We start from the raw sequence: 23,792 nt of genomic DNA, 5'->3' as shown, positions 1-23,792 counted from the left end.
TAAAGTCTCCCAGAAAAGAAAAGCCCAGGACCTGATGGCTTTGCCGCTGACTACCAAACATTTAAAGAAGAACTAATACCAATCTGACTCAGGCTATTCCAAAAAATAGAGGCAGAGGGAATACTTCTAAATTCATCCTACAAGGTCAGTATTGCCTTGATACCAAAACCAGACAATGACACATCAAAAAAAGAAAACTACATGTCAATACTTCTGATAAACATTGATGCAAAAATCATCAACACAATACTAGCAAACTAAATCCAGTAACACATTAAAAAGAACATTCATCACGACCAAGTGGGATTTATCCTGGGGATGCAAGGATGGTTCTACATACACAAATGAATCAATGTCATATATCATGTATCAATAGAATGAAGGACAAAAACTATATGATCATTTCAACTGATGATGAAAAAAGCATTTAATAAAATTCAACATCCTTCATGATAAAAACCATAAAAATATCTGGGGATCCCAGCATGTTGGGAGGTCAAGGCAGGCAGATCACTTGACATCAGGAGTTCGAGACAGACTGGCCAACATGGTGAAACCATGTCTCTACTAACAACAACAACAACAACAACAAATTAGCTGGGCATGGTGGTGTGTGCCCGTAGTCCCAGCTACTCAGGAGGCTGAGGTAGGAGAATCACTTGAACCCAGGAGGCGAAGGTTATAGTGAGCTGAGATTGCACCACTACACTCCAGCCTAGGTGACTGAGTGAGACTCTGTCTCAAAAAAAAAAAAAACAAAAACTATTAGAACTGATAAACAAACTCAGTAAACTTGAAAGATACAAAATCAACATATAAAAATCAGTGCACTTCTATATGCCAACGACAATCTGAAAAAGAAATTTTAAAAAGCAATTGTGTTATAACAGCCACAAATTAAATTAAATACCTAGAATTAACTTAACCAAAGCATTGAATGATATCTATAATTAAAACTAGAAAACACTGATGAAAGAAACCAAAGAGGACACACACAAAATGGAAAGATATTCCATGTTCATGGATTGGAAGATCAGCACTGCTAAAATGTCTATACCACCCAAAGCAATCTACAGATTTAATATAATCCCTACCAAAATACCATGAAATTCTTCACAAAAATAGAAGAAACAACCCCCAAATTTATATGGAATCACCATGTCCACAAAAGACCCAGAATAGCCAATACCATCCAAAGCAAAAGGAACAAAACTGGAGAAATCACATTATCTAACTTCAAATTATACTGTAGAGCTATAGTAATTAAAACAGCAAGGTAATGGACTAAAAACAGAGGCATAGACCAATGGAACAGAATAAAGAACCCAGAAACAAATCCACACACCTGTAGTGAACTCACTTTTGACAAAGGTGCCAAGAACATACACTGGGGAAAAGACAGTCTCTTGAGTAAATGATGTGGGGAAAACTGGATATCCATACGCAGAAGAATGAAACTAGACCACTATCTCTTGTCATATAAAAATCAAATCAAAATGGATTAAATATTTAAATCTAATATCTCAAACTATCAAACAACTGCAAGAAAACATTGGGGAAATTCTCCAAGACATCGGTCTTGGCAAAAATTTCTTGCATAATATCCCACAAGCACAGACAATCGAAGAAAAAAATAGACAAATGGGATCACATCAAGGTAAAAAGCTTCTGCACTGAAAGGATAAATCACAAAGTAAAGAGAAAACTCACAGAATGGGAGAAAATATTTGCAAATTACCTATCTAACAAGGAATTAATAACCAGAATACATAAGGAGCTCAAACAACTCCACAGGAAAAAAAATCTAATAATCTGATTAAAAATGGGCAAAAGATTTGAATAGACATTTCTCAAAAGAAAACATACAAATGGCAAACAGGCATATGAAAAGGTGCTCAACATAACTGATCATTAGAGACATGCAAATCAAAACTACAATGAAATATCATGTCAGCCCAGTTAAAATAGCTTTTATGCAAGAGTCTGGCAATAAGAAATGCTGGCAAGGATGTGGAGAAAAGGGAGCCCCTGTAAGTGTACAAGAGTTGGTGGGAATGTAAATTAGTACAATCACTATGGAAAACAATTTGAAGGTTCCTCACAAAACTAAAAATTGGGCTACTATATGATCTAGCAATCCTATGATTATACCATATGATCCACAACCCTATGATTAATGCAGCGCTGTTCGCAATAGCCAAGATCTGGAAGCAACCTAAGTGTCTATCAATAGACAAATGGATAAAGAAAATATGGTACTTATAGGCGATGGAGTACTGTTCAGTCATAAAAAAGAATGAGATCCTATCATTTGCAGCAACATGGATGGAAATGGAGGTCATGATGTTAAGTGAAATAAGCCAGGCACTGAAAGACAAACTTCACATGTTCTCACTTATTTGTGGAGTTAAAAATAAAAACAAATGAACTCATGAACATAGTAAAAGGTTGGTTACCAGAGGCTGTGAAGGGTAGTAGGAGACTTGGGTGGGGGGAAGTGGGGCTGTTTAAGGGTTTAAAAAAAATAGTTAAATTGTTATGGCCATACTTCCCAAAGCAGGGAAATCTACAAAGCAGGGAACTACAAAACTGCAATGAGATACCGTCTTACACCAATCAGAATGGCTACTAACAAAAAGTAAAAAAGCAACAGATGTTAGAAAGGATGTGGAAAAAAAGGAATGCCTATACATTTTTGGTGGGAATGTAAATTAGTACAATCTTTATGGAATACAGTATGGAAATTTCTCAATGACCTAAAAGTAGAACTACCATTCAATCCAGCAATCCCACTATTGGGTATCTACCCAAAGGAAAAGAAAACATTATATGACACCTACACTCATTATGTTTATTACGGCACTATTCACAACAGCAAAGTCAGAGAATCAACCTGTGTCCTTCAAGGGATGACTGGATAAAGAAAACACACAGACACACAGAACACACACACATCTCTCTCTCTCTCTCTCTCTCTCTCTCTCTCTCTCTCTCTCTCTCCACAGAATACTACTCAGCCATAAAACAGAACTGAAAGCCATTATCCTAAGTAAAATTAGCCAGGTGTGGCGGCACATGCTTGCAGTCCCAACTACTTGGGAGGCTGAGGCGGGAGAATCACTTGAATTCAGTAGGCAGAAGGTTGCAATGAGCCAAGATTACACCACTGCACTTCAGCCTGGGTGACCGAACAAGACTCCATCTCAAGGAAAAAAAAAAAAAAAAAGGTCAGGCCCAGTAGCTCACACATGTAATCCCAGAATTTTGGGAGGCCGAGGTGGGTGGATCACCTGAAGTCAGGAGTTCGAGACTAGCCTGGTTAACATGGTGAAACCCCATCCCACCTAAAAATACAAATTTAGCTGGGCATGGTGGTGTGCACCTGTAATCCCAGCTACTGGGGAGGCTAAGGCAGGAGAACCACTTGAAGCTGGGAGGTGGAGGTTGCGGTGATCTGGGATTGCACCACTGCACTGCAGTCTGGGCAACAGAGTGAGACTCCATCTCAAAAAAAAAAAAAAAAGAAAGAAAGAAAAGAAAAGAAAATATGAACCACTTACAGATAAATCTTACAAAAGATGTGCAGACCTGAACAATAAAACTGCAAAATATTTCTGAGAGAAAACTTAAAACACATAAATAAATGGAGAGATATATCATTTTTGTGGGTTGATTGGGTCAGAAGATCCAATACTATTCAGTGTCTTTTTTCTCCAGATTAATCTATAAATTTAATGCAATCCCAATTCTAGCAGGCTATTTTGTAGAAATTAAAAAGCTGACTCTAAAAATGTGCACAGAAATGGCTGGGTGCGGTGGCTCATGCCTGTAATTCCAGCACTTTGGGAAGCCAAGGTAGGCGGAGATCGTGAGACCAGCCTGGTTAACATGGTAAAACCCCATCTCTACTAAAAATACAAAATTAGCTGGGCATGGTGGCTTGCACTTGTAATCCCAGCTACTTGGGAGGCTGAGGCAGATGAATCGCTTGAACCTGGGAGGTGGAGGTTGTAGTAAGCTGGGATAGTGCCACTGCACTCCAGCCTGGGTAACAGAGTGAGATTCTGTCTGAAAAACAAACAAACAAACAAACAAACAAACAAACAAACAAACAAAAAACTGTACAGAAATACAAAAGCTCTAGAATAGCAAAATCAAATTTGATAAAGAATAGCACTTGAAGATTCACACTATCTGATTTCAAGACTTAATATAAAGCTAATATTTATACACACACACACACACACACACAAACCCCTCCTAAAGTGCTGGGATTACAGGTTCGAGCTATTGTGTGTGTGTGTGTGTGTGTGTGTGTGTGTGTGTGTGTGTTCAAGACAATGTGGTATTTCTATCCGGACAAATGAATAGATCAATGAAACAGAAACAACCCACATATATATGGACAACCGATTTTCAACAAAGATACAAAGGCAATTCAGTAAAAAAAAATCTTAATGAATTGTCCTGGAACAACTGGACCAGTCAGAGGCATATATCTGATAAAGGACTCGTATTCATACAATGGGATACTACTCATCAATAAAAAGAAATGAACTACTGGATAGATTCAACAACATAAATTTCAAAATAATTATGCTGAGTGCAAGAAATCAGTCAAAAAGAATACTTACTGTATGATTCAATTTGCATAAAACTCTAGAGAATGCAAACTAATCTATTGTGACTAAAAACACACTAGTGTTTGCCGACAGACTCAGGGAAGGAGAGGCTGTGGGAGAGAAAAGGGTGAGAGAACTAGGAAGTAGTGGGAAGAGAGGGATACTCAGGGGCATGAGGGAACTTTTGAGTGATAATCTCATGGTTGTATATATATGTCAAAACTTACTAAATTGGGCCAGGTGCTATGGGAAGCCAAAGCAGGAGGGTCACCCGAGGTCAGGAGTTCGAGACCAGCCTGGCCAACATGGTGAAACCCCATCTCTACTAAAAATATAAAAAAATTAGCTGGGCATGGTGGTACACACCTGTAGTCCCAGGTACTTGGGAGGTGGGGCTGGGGGAGAATTGCTTGAACCTGGGAGGCAGAGGTTGTGGTTGCAGTGAGCCAAGATTGCACACTGAACTCTAACCTGGGCAACAAGAGTGAAACTCTGTCGCAAAAAAAAACAAAAAACAAAAAACAAAACAAAACAAAAAAACCAACCTTACCAAATATGTACAATTTGTTGTATTATGACAATTTTACCACAAGAAAGCTGTTTTAAAGGAATGTGTAGCAAATTTGACAAAACATTAACATTTATTAAATCGTAAGAGTGAGTACATGGGTGTTAATGTTTCTCCATACTTTTCCATATTCTTAAAATCGTTCATAATACAATTTAGGAAATCTAATCAAACCCCTTAGTATTACTGTTAAGCAAACTGAGTAAATGGTAGAGATTAGGCTGGGGCCTAGATTTTAGATTTTTAGTGCTTTTTCCATTCTATAACAGAAAAAGTAGTAAACGTGCATATATATGTAAGGTTCAGAGAGAAATGCTTACCCTTAAATGTATTCACTGTACCAATGTTTCGCAGAATTCTTCTAGGACTGTTGGCTGCATAACTAGCTGCCTTTTCATATTCACCAAGTGAGATTAATTCATTAAATCTATAGCCATCACATTTTATAATGCATTACAATGACACAAAGAAAAAGAAAAAACGGATTAGAAATGTTTAATACAGACTAAATACAGTGGCATAACGATATGGAAAAACAAAAAGGAATTCTAATAAACTATAATTAGAATCATTCACTCTATAAGACGTTCTTTGAAATATTTCTCTAATATTCTGTTGGGTTTGTTTTAAAGTCTCAGAATAAAACTCTCAATTGCTAGCTGACTTTGAACATGATCCTCTACTTTATTCCTATAGCACTTACAGCGAGCCGTAGAGAATAGAACTTGAATGTATTATTAACTCAGATTTTTTCCCTTCATATCATTTCCACATGAAAAACTACTGGTATCAGGGGAAAGAAGGGCAATCTGCTTAGAAACACTGCCTCGAGGAAATATGAATTGAACATAGAAGCTGCCAAATTGGAGAACAAGAGGTGTCCTTGGCATTCAGAAGCCTATGTTGTTCTGCCAGGCAACAGGCTCCCAATCAAAGATTAGCACAAGAAGGAAAGATAATAGTTATGATGACTTAAACCTCTACTCCTCTTCCTATGGCAAAAGATCTTCAAATCAGTCCTTACCTCACAATTAATAAAAATATGACAAACAGAAGTTACTTAGTGTTGCAAACGAATGTGGAACCCCAGGAGGAAAACCCACTAAAGTAATATTAAACAAAATACATAAAACTTTCTATTTCAACAAGGGTTTTTCTCTCATATCAAACTGTTAGAGAAGCATTACAGTACAAGGAAATAACACAAGCTTTTTTGCCCTCTCCAAAATTATCTTTACCCCCCTCTTTTTACCATATCAACCACTGAAATAGCAGCTAAAAACTGTTCAACATGTAAGACCAGGAATATTACATACGTTCATTACAGATAAGCCTTATAGCCTATGAATTAACCTCTTAAAGAATAAGTCTTACTATATATTAAAAATGTTTAAAAATCTAAGGGCATGTTAAACACCAGGGAGCAGCTATGTGGGGATAAAAGGAGGGAAAAGGGATTGAAGATAGGAGGGATGACACACAGCGGGATGTCAACAAACTTCTATAAAAAGAGCTGAAGTAAGTATGGCAATGTGTTAATTTCTTGCAAAGCTGGTAAACAGCTGACACATGGGTGTTCATTTTGTTAATGTTACTCTCTGTATTTTTATGTACACTTGAAATATTTGATAAAAAGTAAAACAAAGTATAAAAAAGAATATAGTCTAAGATCTCTTTAATTTTCTATTATATACCATATATAATAACTTAACTGTTAGGGAGAAATACGCCTTCTTAATAAGTCATGGGATAGAAATAATGAGAAAGAAAGGACTGAACTGGCTAGAATAATCTGAATCAGGAAGAAATTTTTTTTTTCGTCTCCAAATACAGTTTCAGCAAGGAAGATATTCTCAAAAACATTTTGTAACATCAGGTTGATAGCTAGGAAATGTAAGAAAAATACAGGTTGAGTTTCCCTTATCCTAAATGTTTGGGACCAGAAGTGTTTTGGATTTCGGATTTTTTCATATTTTGGAATATACATACATACATAATGAGGTATCTTGGGGATGGGACCCAAATCTAAACACAAAATTCATGGTTCACATACACCATATACACATAGCCTGAAGGTAATTTTATACATTATTTCTAATAAGTTTGGGCATGAAACAAAGTTTGTGTATATTGATCCATCAGAAAACAGACGTATCACCATCTCGTGTCAGTGCTCAAAAGTTTTCAGATTTTGGAGCATTTCAGATCTCAAATTTTTGGCTTAGGAATGCTTAACCTGTATAAGTAAAACATATCAACATTATAATCCTCTTATCTCCTCTGAAAAATCTCCTAGATTCTCAATCTGATATTTTTTTCACAAAGAATTTATGAAAAAATATAATTCTAGTTTGTTTTCTAATTCATAAAGATAAGAAAGCTAGAGACTATGACTTATTTTGATGAGCCAAAATACAAAATAAATAGTAAATATGGTCACTTTAAAATGGAAAATTAAAGCTTTAAAAATAGTTGCCTTTCAAAGAAACAGTCATTAGAGTGAATCGGCAACCAACAGAATGGGAAAAAATTTTTGCAGTTTACCTATCAGAAAAAGGGCTGATATCCAGAATTTATAAAGAACTAAAACAGATTTACAAGAAAAAAAAAACAAACAAGCCCATTCAAAAGTGGGTGAAGGATATGAACAGACACTTTACAAAAGAAGACATACATGAGGCCAACAAACATATGAAAAAACGCTCATCATCACTGGTCATTAGAGAAATGCAAATCAAAACTACATTGAGAGACCATCTCATGCCGGTTAGAATGGCGATCATTAAAAAAACTGGAGACAACAGATGCTGGAGAGGATGTGGAGAAATAGGCACACTTTTACACTGTTGGTGGGAGTGTAAATTAGTTCAACCATTGTGGAAGACAGTGTGGCGATTCCTCAAGGACCTAAAAATAGAAATCCCATTTGACCCAGCAATCCCATTACTGGGTATATATCCAAAGGATTATAAATCGTTCTACTATAAGGACACATGCACACGAATGTTCATTGCAGCACAGCTTACAATAGCAAAGACCTGGAGCTAACCCAAACGCCCATTGATGATAGACTGGACAGGGAAAATGTGGCACATATACACCATTGAATATTATGCAGCCATTAAGAACGATGAGTTCGTGTCCTTTGTAGGGACATGGATGAACCTGGAAACCATCATTCTCAGCAACCGACACAAGAGCAGAAAATCAAACACCACATGTTCTCACTCATAGGCGGGTGTTGAACAATGAGAACATATGGATACGGGAAGAGGAGTATCACACACTGGGGTCTGCAGGGGGGAAATAGGGGAGAGACAGCATGGGGAGAAAAGCCAGATATAGATGAAGGGGAGGAAGGCAGCAAATCACACTGCCACGTGTGTACCTATGCAACAATCTTGCATGTTCTTCACGTGTACCCCAAAACCTAAAATGCAATTTAAAAAAAGAAAAAAGAAAAAATATATATTTGCCTTTCAATGTAGTGAAGTGTCATTTCAGCTTCTTTTGCTCTGTGTGGATCATCTTCCAGTAGTTCTTCAACAATGCCTTGGTCACCTGTAAATATTGGAAGTACCACTGAAAGATATTTAAGGTTACTTATCAATAGAAAATAATAAACATACATGTGTTTAATACCAACAACTTATTGCTATGGTTCCTAACAGCATCAACCTCTTCCGAAACTTAGTGGCTTCCTGTTCCTTCCCTCTTTACTTGAGGTACATTTTCAGGCATTCTGTCTTTGGCTCACCAAGTCTATTCTTTACTAACTACCTGTTAGCTGTTGAAGGAAAAAACCCACAGGGTAACAGAGAACTAGCTGAAGTATGTTTTTGCTTTCTTTAAATTCAGCCTAAGAAAACCCCATTCTAACTTTCTAGAGGGAAAAAAATGTCTTCCATTATCCATACTAATTTAAAACTATAGATAATCTACCTTGTAAACATTTGGTTTTCTGAATTTGCTCCACAAAATCTTGAAATGGGATGCTCATGTCAGATTTTATCCATGAAGTAAGTGCCTGTGAAACTATCTGCAGTCTTTGATGACTATAAAGATAAAAAAAATCAATTATATACTGAGCCTAAAATCAAATCGCGGAATATTAGAATAAACACAAATAAAAGCTCCAAACTTTAAAAACATATAATCAACTTCCATACCTAAACCGTAATTTTTTGTTCAGGTTTTCAGCTGCATCTCGCTGTTTTACTAACACAATCATTTCTTCATCTAATTCAGCCTTCCTCTGAGCTGGCACATATTTTATCAACATAGCTTGTTTAATTTCTGCATATTTATCTTCAAGATGTTTCATGTATTCAGTGAGAGCATCTAGATTGACGGATTCCTGGACAGTCATGCCTACGGGAAAAGGGAACAAATCAAGCAGTCCAAGCCATGTGTGGGACTCCTGTGTTCGAAGAGCAAGTCTTAGCAAGATAGTTCACTATGTTAAGAAACCATTTAGAAACCATAGTATATACTTGCAGCTTACTGAACATACCGTAAAATCAGCATAAACTTGTAAATGGTTAGCAGGTTGGTTGGTTGGTTGGTTGACTGATTGATTGATTGACTGTATAGAGACAGGGTCTTGCTTTGTTGCCCAGGCTAGTCTTAAACTCCTGGGCTCAAGAATCTGCCCACTTCAGCCTCCCAAAGTGCTGGGATGATAGGTATGAGCCACTGTGCCAGGCCAGACTAGCAGTTTATTTATTTATTTTTTTTACTTTTTATTTTTTTTGAGTTGGCATCTCGCTCTGTCTCCCAGGCTGGAGTGCAGTTGTGCAATCTCAGCTTACTTCCACCTCCACCTCCCAGGTTCAAGCGATTCGCCTGCCTCACCCTCCCGAGTAGCTAGGACTACAGGTGCCTGTCACTATGCCTGGCTAATTTTTGTATTTTTAATAGAGACAGAGTTTCACTATGTTGGCCAGGCTGGTCTCAAACTCCTGACCTCAAGTGATTCACCCACCTCGGCCTCCCAAAGTCTTGGGATTACAGACGTGAGCCACCACACTCGGCCTCAGGTTAGCTGTTTTAAAGATTGTCAATGAAGATTCAGTGAAGACTGTCTGAGAACACATAAACCTCAGCATCTCAAAACAATTTTTTTAGTGATTCATTAATACAGCCTGAAGACCCCTAAATATCACTGTAACTCAATAACACCAAGAGCTTCTGCCTAACAATTCAGGATTTGTCAACAGATTTCTCTAAACAAATCTCCCATTACTCTGTTATAGCTAACCTCAGAGTAATCAGTTTATTATTCCCAACACAAAATGTAAATGCAATCTAAAACTTCAGTCCTCTCTCTCTCTCTCACTGTCCCCTCTACTTATTATTCATAACTTTCTCTCTCTCTACAAATGCCTTTTTTTAAAAAAAAAAAAACATAGAGAAAGGCTCTTACAGTGTCTGTCCAGGTTGACCTCAAACTCCTGGGCTCAAGAGATCCTCTCAACTCAGCATCCCAAAGTGCTAGAATTACAGGTGTGATCCACTGTGACAAGCCCTAAACATCTTCCTTTCTCATTTGGGCCAATTGTTGACTTTAGGACATACCACAAAATACTCCTTCTCCAAAAACTTTCCTGGATTGATGCTACTTGATCTTAACCAGTCCCTTACCCTCAATCTTCTCAGTTAGTCAATTTGTCAGTTATACTGTACTTATTAATATGTATCTTATTTGTCATTTGCTAGTCACAATTTTATATTTGAAAGTGAATCTAGGCCAGGCGCAGTGGCTCATGCCTGTAATCCCAGCACTTTGGAAGGCCAAGGAGGAAGGATCCCAAGATCAGGAGTTTGAGACCAGCCTGGCCAATATGGTGAAACCCCGTCTCTACTAAAAATACAAAAATTAGCCAGGTATGGTGGTGGGCACCTGTAATCCCAGCTACTTCGGAGGCTGAGGCAGAAGAATTGCTTAAACCCGGGAGGCAGAGGTTGCAATGAGCCGAGATCATACCATTGCACTCCAGCCTGGGCAAGAGAGTGAGACTCCATCGCAAAAAAAAAAAAAAAAAAAAAAAAAAAAAAAGAAAAGAAAAAAGAGAGAGAGAGAGAGAGAAAGCGAATCTAGTTCCTACTTTTATGAAACACAAGATGATTATTCAACCTCAGTTGAAATCCTCTAGCATAGCATAGCTCATTACTTCAGAACATAGCTTCTTCCACTGAGACCAAATCTGGCTTCCTAAAATTTCTACCTATTAATCCTGCCTCAGAATAAACACTGACCAAAATCTTTAAAAGTTTGGAATACTATTATCTATTCTCAAAGTCTTTCTTTTTCCCAGATGAATTATCTGTAATTCTTCTATCCACTCACTGTAAAAACTTCTCACCATCCTAGATGAATTCCAGGACATACCACAATTTCTTAAAATGTGGTAACAGTATTATACTGAAGATGTGGAAGCAGAGAATGCTGACATCATCATGAATCAACAATATCCACCAGAACTTAATACACTACAGTTTTCCTTATATTATACCAAGGGTTCTCAAACTTTAAAGAGCATCCAAAAAACCTGAAGCGGCCAAGCACAGTAGCTCATGCCTGTAATCCCAGCACTTTGGGAGGTTGAGGAGGGTGGACCGCTAGAGCCCAAGAAACTGAGAAAAGTCTGGCCAACATGGCAAAACCCCATCTCTACTAAAACCACAAAAATTAGCTGGGCATGGTGGCCCGTGCTTGTAATCCCAGCTACTCGGGAGGCCAAGGCATGAGAGTCATTTGAACCCTGGAGATGGAGGTTGCTGTGAGTGAAGATTGCGCCACCATACTCCAGCCTGGGTGACCAAGAGAGATTGGGTCTCAAAAAAAAAAAAAAAGAAAGAAAAGAAAAGAAAAACCTCAAGGACTAGTTAAGACACTGCTGAACTTCATCCATTGAGTTTCTGACAGTTAAGTCTCTGATCTGATGGGACCCATGAATTTGCATTTCTAAGATGTCTTTAGGTGATGCTGACTTTGATATGGGAACCACATTTCAGGAGCCACTGCATTATACTTTATATAACCCAGCAGACTTAAACTCAGTCTTTAAGAGTTTGTTTTTCCATTCCCTTGAATCCACCTAGAGTCCTGACTAAAATTATGCGTATACACACTTTCAAGATGTACACACACATCAGATGCATATTTATATTAATGCGTGGCTTAGGTAAAATTTGGAAATAGGGTTTCTCTCAAATATTGTAAAGAAAATACAATACCTGGAATCGGTTTTGAAGGATCTTTGGAGAAAGAACAATATTTTGCTTCTTTCGTGTCATACTCTGCCTTATGCTGCTTGATTTTATGTATTTGAGATTGAATCTTTGAGGAATTATTTTCAATAATCCTCATTCTAGAAAACAGAAAGCCTTCATTATGTCTTTCAACTAACTTGATTCTTGAACCACAAAATCTAAAGTAAAACAGGTTAAATTGTTACATTATTTTGAAGCATTATAAACTAAGTGCAATGCCCTGAAAAAGTTACCTAGCCTCACAAATGAGGAACAATTTTCTTTCTGAGCATTGATAAAATCTCATACTATGATTCTGAACCATATTGGAAATTCACGCTAATCATAATAATATGACCACAAAATGCTATCTATTTTCTTTAGTAGAAAATTACTTTTCTAATTTAAAAATTATTTTGGTAAGTAATTATATTACTTTGCTGTGGCAATTGTAACAAATTACTACTACCTTGTGACTTAAAACAACAGAAATGTATTCTCTTACAATTCTGGAAGGCAGAAATTCAAAACCAGTATCACTGGACCAAAATCAAAGTGTTGGCAGAGCCACGCCTCCTTCAGAATCTGTTCCTTGGCTTTTCCAGCCTTGGGGCTGTAAGCACTCTGACTTCATCACTTTAGTTTCTGCCTCTATAGTCATATTGCCTTCTCCTCTTCCGGTAGCAAAGCTCCTGTTTCCCACTTATTAGGACATTTATGATTGTATTTAGGGCTTACTTTTATAACCTCCCTATCTCAAAATGTTTTTGTAATTAATTAATTAATTTTTTAAAAGATGGGGCTTCACCATATTGGCCAGGCTGGTCTTGAACTTATGACCTCAGGTGATCCACCCACCTTGGCCTCCCAAAGTGCTAGGATTACAGGCATGAGATACCACGCCCAGCCTCAAAATCTTTAGTCACATCTACAAAGACCCTTTTTCCAAATAAGGTTAACATTTAGGGGTTCCAGGGATTAGGACCTGATGTCTTTGAGAATTGTTATTCAGTCCACTGCCGTAATTCTGATCCTAGAGCTAAAGACAGCATTATACTGAGATAAAATGAAGTTTATCCAGAAATGGAAATTTTAAAGACCAAAAGGTAGTATAAACTTCTCTTAAGCATTATTTGAAGTTTTCTTCCTAGTTATGTTGGCCCAAGGGAGAAATAACATATTAAAATACACACTTACAGAAAAATTATTTATGACACGTGTTAAAGTATGATAAGGAAGACTTTTTACAGGAGGGGCCATGGCAATAGGTATAGGAACTACTACAATGGAGAATGATTGGACTCAGCCTGAATGCGACATGGGCGAGTATGAATTTATAGCTAAAGAGCAGGGTGGGGGTCAGTGAGTGACAAATTACTAAAAGGAAACCTCAGAATAGAGGAGAGATTCTGGATAAATTGACCTACCAGGATTCTTGCTGAAGGCAGGCCACAGTAACTAGACATCACCTGGAGGTGATGTATCAAGGATGGGGCTTCTGACTAAACTTACTTTACAGGATTCTTGCTAAAACCGAATGGTGCAGAGATGAAAATGCGTAAGTCTGAAAGTCAGGCCTAGTTGAAAAGGGTTCAGGGGAACCTCAGTAAAATTTGATCTGGAAGAGAATTTTTGTCAATATACAAATGTCACAGGGTTTTTGGCAAATTAAAAACAAGTTTGTCAGTAGATAACTGCTGGCTACTTCTGACTATTATATAGCGTTCTTGGCAACTATTGATGGCTCAGAGTAAAGAGCTTGCAGGATTTATTAAAGGACTGTGGAAATAAAATATTCACTGGCTTTATTCCAAATAAATTTGTGCTTATAAACGGAAGATATGTTAAAAATAAGCAGACTTTCAAAAGAAACTGAAAGCAGATACTTGTACATGAATTTTCAGAGTGGCATTATTCACATAGCCAAAAACGGAAACAATCCAAGTGTCCAAAAACAGATGAATGGATAAACAAAATATAGTATATACATACGATGGAGCATTATTCAGCCATAAAAAGGAATGAAGTTCTGATACACGTTACCCCATGGATAAGAAGGTATCTAATTGTTGCTCCTGTCTATGCTACTTTTATGATCTCTATTTTTGACAACTTCACTAAAATAAACCTCATTGAGTATTTCCTAGTATTTATCATGCTTGGGATTCTTTGGGTTTGTTGAATCTGTGAATTGGTGTTGTTCACCAGTTCCAGAAAACTCACAGCCATTATTTCTTCAAATATTATCTGTGTCCCATATTCTCTTCATTGTAGAGCTGTGATTAGACATAATAATATGACCTTCTCACTGTGTCCTCTGTATCTTTTTATAATAGCTTTATTGAGATACAATTAACATACCTTAAGAATCATTCTTGTAAAGCGTATTAATTCAAGGAATTTATTTTTTATTTTTTTATTTTTTATTTAAGACTAGTCAAGTGGGAATTTTTTAGTATAGTTGTGCAACTACAACCACTAATTCCAGAATGTTTCATTGCCCCCAAAATAAACTGTGGCGTGGTAGCTCATGCCTGCAATCCTAGCACTTTGGGAGGCTGAGGCATGCAGATCACTTGACCTCACAAGTTGGAGACCAGCCTGGGCTCCATGGCAAGACCCCATCTCTACAGAAAATACAAAAATTAGCCTGACATAGCAAAATTCCATCTTTACAAAAAATACAAAAATTATCCAGGCGTGGTAGCTTGTGCCTATAGTCTCAGCTACTTGAAAGGCTGAGATGGGAGGATCACTTGTGCCTGGGAGGCAGAGGTTGCAGTGGGCCAAGATCAGGTTACTGAACTCCAGCCAGGGCAACAGAGCAAGACTCTGCTTCAAACAAACAAAAAGACTATAGGCCAGCACGGCGGCTCATGACTGTAATCCCAGCACTTTGGGAGGCCGAGGCAGGCGGATCACAAGGTCAGGAGTCGCAGACCCACCTGGCCAACATGGTGAAACCCAGTCTCTACGAAAAATACAAAAAATTAGCCAGGTGTGATGTATGCACCTGTAATCCCAACTACTCAGGAGGCTGAGGCAGGAGAATTGCTTGAACCCAGGGGGTGAAGGTTGCAGTCAGCAGAGATCGTGCCATTGCACTCCAGCCTGGGTGACAGGGTGAGACTGTGTCTCAAAAAAAAAAAAACCAAAAAACTATAATTGCCCACTCTTGCCTTTTGGCTGGGCAGAGTGGTTCACACCTGTAATCCTAGCACTTTGGGAGGCCAAGGCAGGAGGATTGCTTGGACCCAGCAGTTTGAGACCAGCTTGGGCAACATAAGTGAGACCCCATCTCTATTTTTAATATTAAAAAAATTTAGCCGGTCATGATGGCATGCACCTGTAGTCCCAGCTATTCAGGAGGCTGAGGAAGGACAATTGCTTAAGACCAGGAGGCAGAGGTTGCAGTGAGCCAAGATTGCACCACCGCACTCCACCCTGGGCAACAAGAGTGAAACCTTGTCTCAAAAAAGAAAAAAAAAATTATACTAACAGGTGCCATAAAAGTTCTCAAGCAAAAGTAATGTTTTTTAATTGAAATAAGTAAACAATACAGTAATTTCAGTTACTAAGAGGAGGTAATATAAAAATATAGCATTTAAATAAAATTGAAATTCAGTAAGACTAAAAACCACTGTCTAGAATTACACTGGCTAGTTACTATAATCAAGCTACAACTACCCATCTTTTGGGCTAGTTATTAAAATACTTACTTTGCTTCAAGTTGGATTGTTCTTTTCCTGTGATATACCAAAGCTGTAGGCTCTGCTGCCAAACCTTTAAGTTTTCCATGAAGGCAGACTGCAGTTCTTCGGCTTTTCTTTATTGTCTCAATAAAGGCATCATATTCTTTCTTGATTGAAGTAAGAATGGATTTGTATGCAGTGGCATGCTCAATTACCTGAAATATTATTTTTTTGCCTATGGTATTGATTTGTTTTCTAGAAGACCATAGATTGAAAGTCTTACAAATAACATTACAGATTTTTTTTTTTTTTTTTTTTTTAAAGAGACGGGGTTTCACCACATTGGTCAGGCTTGTCTCAAACTCCTGACCTTGTGATCCACCTGCCTTGGCCTCCCAAACTGCTGGGATTATAGGCATGAGGCACCGTGCCCAGCCATTACAGATTATTATTTTTTTAACGAAACATGATTAGCAATTAGAAATCTAAAAACTTTACAGCAAGCTCAAACGTAATTGGACACTAAAGGCAAAATTTACTAAATATGTGCTCTTTGTGGATGATTACAACAGATAATGCAGAGTTTAAATATTAGAGGAAAAAAAGAACAGATTTTTGTTCTCCTTGGTATGAACACATACATATGATTTCAGTTAAAACTAATACCAGTTCTAATTTTCCCAGTTCTGAAACTTTTAAATATAATTCTGTATCTTCTCTTACTCCCTCCAAATCTAGTCTCTAACTTCATTTAAACCTTAAAATCCTGGATTCTCTTCACCTCCTTATTTTTCAAACCAGTCAGCTCCTACTGACTCATCAATATTCTCAATATCTAATTGCATTTCTATTCCCAGGATTTCATGGGCAACTGTAAAAAAATCCCTCATCACTCTACATTCATGGCTTCAAATGGTGTTTCAGCACAAAAAAATAAACATCTCTGGAAAGATAACAGAAGAAAACAGACACACTGGGTGCCTGCAGAGGAGGATAGGAGAAATAGAATCGGAGATGAGAAGGGCCAGACTTTCCATTACACAATCTCCTTTACTGGTTTATTTAGTCGTTTATGTTTTGTTAATCTTATATACGCATTACCCATGCAAAAATAAGGAAACATTTTTAAATAAGTCAAAAATAAAATCAGAAAAGTTATAAATAATGTGTGGTTTCCAAATTCTGCACATAAAGATTTCAGAAGGGATTGATGAATATGGAGAATAGACAGGATTAATCCCTAATTTTCTCTGAAAGCTGCAATTATGCTTTCTATTCCTGCTACATCTCTAGCCTCTGGTATCCCCCACTGGCTTTCTTTACCTAGGCAATATCTAGAAAAAGTATCTAGGAAGGCATCTAGTCTATCAACAAATAATATAAAAAGATCATTGATCTCCTGGCAAGTGCCAGGAGAGGGTATTTGAGTTGGTGATCCTGGTGGTCTTTATGACATGACTATACTACCTATCCACCCAAATCAAGAACCTTTGACAAAATAGAGGTTATCAATCTGTGGCTTTTCCAATCTGTGGCCAGGAGCAACAGGGTGCGCTCCAACAATCTAAGACAACTCAGATACATTAATGAGTAGATAATAAATATGCAGTGGTATCAGGATCAGCTCCAATGTCTGTTTGCTAGAAGAAACAGATTCCAGAAGAGCACTCATGGGAACCTTTAAGAATGCACAGAAAACACGCTAAAGTAGAAGATGCAAACTGACACACCACAGGTTGAATACAGCTGGCAATTTTGCTTAACCAACAAAATATTTTAAAATTTAGGAAACTTCATCCCAAAACCACATTTTCAGCTTCTCTTGAAAACTCTCTGAAAAATCTACCAACATGAAACGCCTATTCCTTAATGGCAATGATAGCTGGAGCTTTCAGTTAAGTTGGTTTTTCATTTTACCACAATCCCCACCATTCCTTATTGTCTTATAGCCAGCCTACTTAACTCTTTTATATTACCTTGCTGGCTTCTACAGGCATTTAAGTTTGAGACCACTGCATTAAGGTTGCTATAAAATCCAAGAAAATGACCATAGCTATACTTACCAGGTACAGGGGTCTGAGGGAGAAGAGGAATGGTTTTCATTCCACCTCAGCTCCTGCATATGCATCTGAACTACCTGTACAATATGCTATAGGAACACAAAACATCAGCCGCTTTACAGAGTCCAGCTACCTCCATATCCCTGCCCCCTTTTTCTTTTTTAGTAGAGACAGAGTCTTGCTATGTTGCCCAGGCTGATCTCAAACTCTTAGCCTCAAGCAATTCTCCTACCAAGGCTCTCAAAGTTCAGAGATTACGGGCATGAGCTACTGCAGCCAGCCCAGTAAGTCATCCATTTCTAAAGAAGCTCATTCTTCGGAGCTTTGGTCTTCTTTGCTTACTAGGTTTTTGGCTTATCCTACAATCCACCCCCAACTCTTGTTATGAATCTCAAGACCTCCTTACTTTGATTCAGGTATGATTCTCCAGGTTAAACTATCTCTCCTTGATTTTAAACACAATTTGGCATTTGTTCCCTGATTCCAAGTACCCAGAGATGCAAGCTGACACTTTTATCTTCTGCCCAACTAGTTCCTTCTAAGATCAAAGAAGATTAAAGAAGATAGTCATTAATAGTTCATTAACAACGTGCTAAAAATAATGTGAAAATGAAAGAGGTAAATTATCTGTTATTAAGAAGCTAGAAGAAAAGTTTCTCAAAGTATCAAATGATTTCCATTTCTAGATCCCCTCTCAGTCCTGAAAAACGGAATTCTTTACAATGTAAAATTTACAATTATGCAATGTGCAAATAGCACAAATGGAAATTTTTTCTCCTCACCAGGAGAAAAGAAACATGGATTATAATCAATATTATTTTCTATTTAACATTGCATGTTTTCTCTAAGAATTAAATTTACCAACAATACCTCCAAAATGACTTCACTATAACTACATTAGTGTAAAGCAGACAGCTCTTCACTTAAGAAAAACACTGACAAGTGTTAGCACTTGAGCATGCAAAGATAAACACATTACAGTTATGACTTTCCTTTGCTAATTTCACACAGGTAGAGTCACAGCATGACTCTTGATAGTTATAAAACCTATTCAATATATTACCTTTATTTAAACATTCGTTCAATACATTCCTTAATAACTAAAACAAAAGCAGTATCATTGATCAAACAGCATATAAAATGAAGCTAACCTGCCAACGTACCAATTCTAAAAGACAGATTTTCTGTATGATGTAAAAGGAAGGAAAGACTCTGCCTCTCTATTTTATACTCCTATGGATATGTATCAACTTTCCTTATTCTACTGGTAGGTATATATCACTATCTTATGCTCACTTTCCCTTAGCATGAGGCATTAGGTTTTTATTTAGAGGAGAAATAAGGGTCATAGTGTGTAATGTTTAAAGATCAAACAAAAGACTGAGTTTCTATTTTGCCTGTGGCTGTTTTTCTCAGAGACTAACAGTTTACTGAAGTCTTAAGGCAAGTACTTCCTGTGGCAAAAAGGAAAGATGCTGATTTCATTTACTTTACTGTTAGGATATCTTCTAGGGATAAGGTGGGAAAAAAGAGTTACATGAAAAAAAGAGTTACATGAAAACCGCAATTGTTTAGAAGGATAATAGGTATTTCTAAAACATTAAAAAGCAAAATCAAATATGTTCCACAAAGTCACAGCATTTTGTAAGCTGATCTCCGTATTTCCAACATTAAGTCCAGTCTAATTCCTTATAAACCATAACTAGATAGTTGTAGACAGAACTCCAATCTACAAGGAACCTCAGTTTAATGGTAGATCAAATCTTAACCAATAATTTAATGATACCACAAACAAACTCAAAATAACAAGGATGTACCATGTTCCTACTTGCAGCCCAAATCCTAATAAATCAGATACTCTCAGATGAAAAGGTCAAAATTATTATCAGAGGGTGCATACAGTCAGGCAGTTGATCAAAAACTGAGAGTCTAGGCTAGGCACCAGTAGTTCATGCCTGTAATCCCAGCACTTTGGGAGGCCAAAATAGAAGGATTACTTGAGGCCAGGAGTGCAAGACCAGCCTAGCAACATAGAGATCTTCTCTCTACTGAAAATTTAAAAAATTAGTCAGGAGTGGTGGCACAAGCCTGTAGTCCTAGCTATACAGGAGGCTGAGGCAGGAGGATCACTTGAGCCCAGGTGTTTGAGGTTACAATGAGCTATAAGTGTGCCACTATACTCCAGCCTGGGTGATAGAGTGAAACTCTGTCTTTAAAAAACATATAAAGAAAACTTACAATCTGGTCTCAAGCTAAAGTAAATGAAACACTCATTCACAGTCAGGAAACAGAAATCTAGAATTGCATTTTTCCCATTCAGGCCTTTCTGAGAAATTAGATGAACTTCTCAAAATCGGCAAGTGGAATGTGATCACTCAAACGGTGGTGATACTAGGGCAGGAATATTGGTTGTCAAGACAGATCATTGCTCTCTTCATGAAAACTTAATTGTCCTAAGAGCATTATGATACCTTGTCAAAAACATTTCGGTATATGATGTAATATTCATCAGCAGGTCCTTCCTCATTACAGCCCAGTCTTTCAGTTTCTGTGATTATGTATCTTTGCATACTTTCCAAAAATTCCTTGTCACTTCGGCAAACGATAGGTGGGAGAACTGCATGTTTTCTTATTTGATAGACTGACATAGGTGACAATCTGCACACTTGTTCACTGGAGAAAAGTTAAATCTTGACCTGCTCTTGCAACAAAGTCAAATCTTTGATAAGTCTGAAAGAAAAAAAAAGAGCAGCAATTAACATAATCATTTTAAATTAAGTCAAATATTGATCTAAAATTTATATTTATTTCAGGAAAAATTGCCCATCTGTCTCTGTGATAAACACTTCAACCTATGTATTAAAAGGTCTGTGCTATTTCACTGCCACAACAGAAGTACCAAACACCAGTCAACTAAGAGCTCTTCTCTTCCGAACTATGCACAATTCCTCATATGTATCGTATAACTGATGGTCTCTTACGCTAATTCAGGCTTTCTAATAGACGGTTTGGTATTTTATATCTATTTGTGTCATGTGGAAAAACTAGTTTGTAAGCCTCTTGACACAAACAAGGTCAAATACTTTACTACCCCGGCGCTTATCTGGCCTAGTTTCATCCAGCACACAATAGCTATAAATAATAAACTTTATTATAATCCTCATCTTTAATATTAAAGTACCAAGCAAAAAGAGAGTTCTGCTAAAATCCATCCCTCGATGTCAAAAATAACAGAATTTTTCAGAGAATAGTTTTCAAGCAGCTGTTTTACACTACTTTCAGTAAAGAACCATGGACGGCGGGAAGGGCGAGCACGCTGCGGGGACTGAGTTCCACGCCGGCGCTCTCGGCTTTGGGGATGCCACGGAGGAGCGGTGGTCGCGCTCGCGGACCGTCCTCCCTGACCTCGGGCGGCGCTAGGGCGAGAAAGGGCGCGCCGAGGCTCACGGGGACCACCAGCTCCCCGAACCCACTTACCCGCCTCTGCTGACAGGGCGCCGCCCCACGGCAGGGGCCTAGGACGCCCCAGTGTGCAGAAGAGAAGCAGGATCAGGTTCACGCACTTTTGTTTTTTTCTGAGACACAGTATCGCTCTGTCACTCAGGCGGTATTGCAGTGGCTCGATCTTGGCTAACTCCAAGCTCCGCCTCCCGAGTTCAAGCGATTCTCCTGCCTCGGCTTCCGAAGTAGCTGGCACTACAGGAGCACACCACCATGCCCGGCTAATTTTTGATATTTTAGTGGAGACAAAGATTTCACCATGTTGCCCAGGCTGGTCTCGAACTCCTAAGCTCAGGCAATCCGCCCCGCCTCGGCCTCCCAAACACCTGCTGGGGTTACAGGCGTTAAGTCACCGCACCAGACCGATCGTAACCATTAGTCATTGGTAACCCATGCTTCCTGGAGTTGCATCTGGGGTCACCCAGCGGCAAAGCCCATACCATACCCCCTTACACACCACCTCAGTTCAGGCGAGAGGAGGTCACAGCCAGGAGCCATGGGCCAGCTGATAACGTTGTACTTGATTCCACAGTCAAAGAAGGGGCTGGATGGCGTCCCACGCAGAGTGGCGTCCTCTGGGAGTGTGAAGTCTGCCTTGACAGCTCCGCACAGCTACGTGGGGCAGAAGCCCCCCGACACCCAGTCGATGGTCCTCTTGAAGGAAAGCTTTGTCATGAAGGATCCCTGCACCTCCGACAAGGAGATCCCTGGGGTTCTAGGTTCACGCTGCAGTTTCTCCAGCAGGCTGCATGGCCAATGTACTCAGAGTGATCCCGGAGTCTGAGAAGTCCCGGAGCATCTGCCACAGGGTGATGTGCACACAGGGGAGCTGTATCAACAGCCAGAGGGACCAGATGGGCCACGACGGAGGGAGCCTCCGCAGGGTGGTGTAGGGAGTGTCTGAGGCTCATGGAGGAGCTCTCGGTCCAGGAGAAGCTGGGAAAGGAAGACTGGAAAGGAGTACAGTTTATTCTACTCCAAGAGAGTCTGCCTCCCTTGTGTCCAGGAGAACATTAGTGCTTTTCCTCCAGAAATTCCGCAAGACTTGAAGAAAAGGAAAGCTCCGTTAGAGGCCCCCTAGCCAGCTGGGTTCTCGGAGGTGAGTGCGGCCAGGGCTGGGTCATCGGGCAGCACCCTGCACAGAGCTCCTAGGCCACCCTGTACCAGGGATGCTGCTAAGCTGGGAGCTGCCGTGCCAGCCTTGTTTCTAGACCACTGGGAGCAGCACTGCAGCTCAGGGGAGATGGAGCCCAGCTTGGAGCAGCCATAGGCCCAGGGAACTATGCCAAGAAGGTAGTCCAAAGGCAGATGCCAGACAGACAGGAACCCAGCCAGTTGCCCCTGCGTTCCCCTCAGGGCCGCGGCATGAGTGAGTGCTACTCAGATGTGACTGAGAGGGATGACCTCCTTCAGTGGGACAGCTCCTAAGAGGCCACCAGCAGGTGCATGTGGGGGAAGATGCCATGTTGTGTTGAAGCCATGGAGCACCATAGGTGGCTGCAATGGTCTCTCTGTAAGGAAACTCACTGACAGCAGCTGGCTGTTGGATAACATTGCCCGCATTCACATTAAAGCCATATATAACACCTAGCAAACAGAAATATGATCAATGAAGTAGCACAAAGATTACAGTATAATCATTTATTTGTCTTCTTTGTCTTCTTTGTTCAGCATTCTACAGGACTTTATTCATATCAGAATCCACTGCCATGGCTCACATCCAGCTTACATAAATAGCATTTTACTAGAACATTTGTTTTTATTTATAGCACATTTTCTTTATATTTCTATAACTGAAAGCTTTTCAATTGCACTCATAATCTCTGTTTTTCATCCCATCTGCTTTCTATCACTACTCGCTGGTATGATGAGTGTGTTATACTTCCTCTGTAAAGGCGGCCTTTATAGGCATATTAACACATTTAAACCAAAATGAAATCAAGTAAGAATATAACAAAAAAAAATTAATGGATAGCCACCAAAAGACATGTAAAGGTTTATTCATAATATCTAAAACAACAACAACAAAAGAACCAAATGTTAAACAAGAGTAGAATGGATTAATTCATGTAAAGAAATACTATATAAATGGTTT

At 38.8% G+C, this 23,792-nt stretch overlaps 1 protein-coding gene across 8 annotated transcripts in view; it reads right to left on the bottom strand.

The window, feature by feature from the left end:
* CLHC1 (clathrin heavy chain linker domain containing 1) overlaps positions 1–23,792 on the bottom strand; it is a 65,200-nt gene that overhangs the window by 36,555 nt on the left and 4,853 nt on the right. For 2 of the 8 annotated variants that reach the window (XM_074400109.1, XM_074400129.1), the window contains exons 1-6: positions 16,164–20,661; positions 12,430–12,563; positions 9,360–9,561; positions 9,133–9,245; positions 8,667–8,772; positions 5,511–5,617 (exon numbers count right to left, since the gene is read on the bottom strand). In XM_074400109.1, coding sequence (XP_074256210.1) covers positions 5,511–5,617; positions 8,667–8,772; positions 9,133–9,245; positions 9,360–9,561; positions 12,430–12,563; positions 16,164–16,555 — 1,054 coding nt within the window. In that variant the 5' untranslated portion in view covers positions 16,556–20,661. The other 6 variants (XM_074400112.1, XM_074400120.1, XM_074400113.1 and 3 more) reach the window with 6 other exon arrangements.

Source organism: Saimiri boliviensis, chromosome 1, assembly GCF_048565385.1.
Source record: "Saimiri boliviensis isolate mSaiBol1 chromosome 1, mSaiBol1.pri, whole genome shotgun sequence".
Lineage (NCBI taxonomy): Eukaryota > Metazoa > Chordata > Mammalia > Primates > Cebidae > Saimiri > Saimiri boliviensis.
Note: the sequence above shows the minus strand (reverse complement) of the source record. Positions and strands in the feature narration are given on the sequence as shown.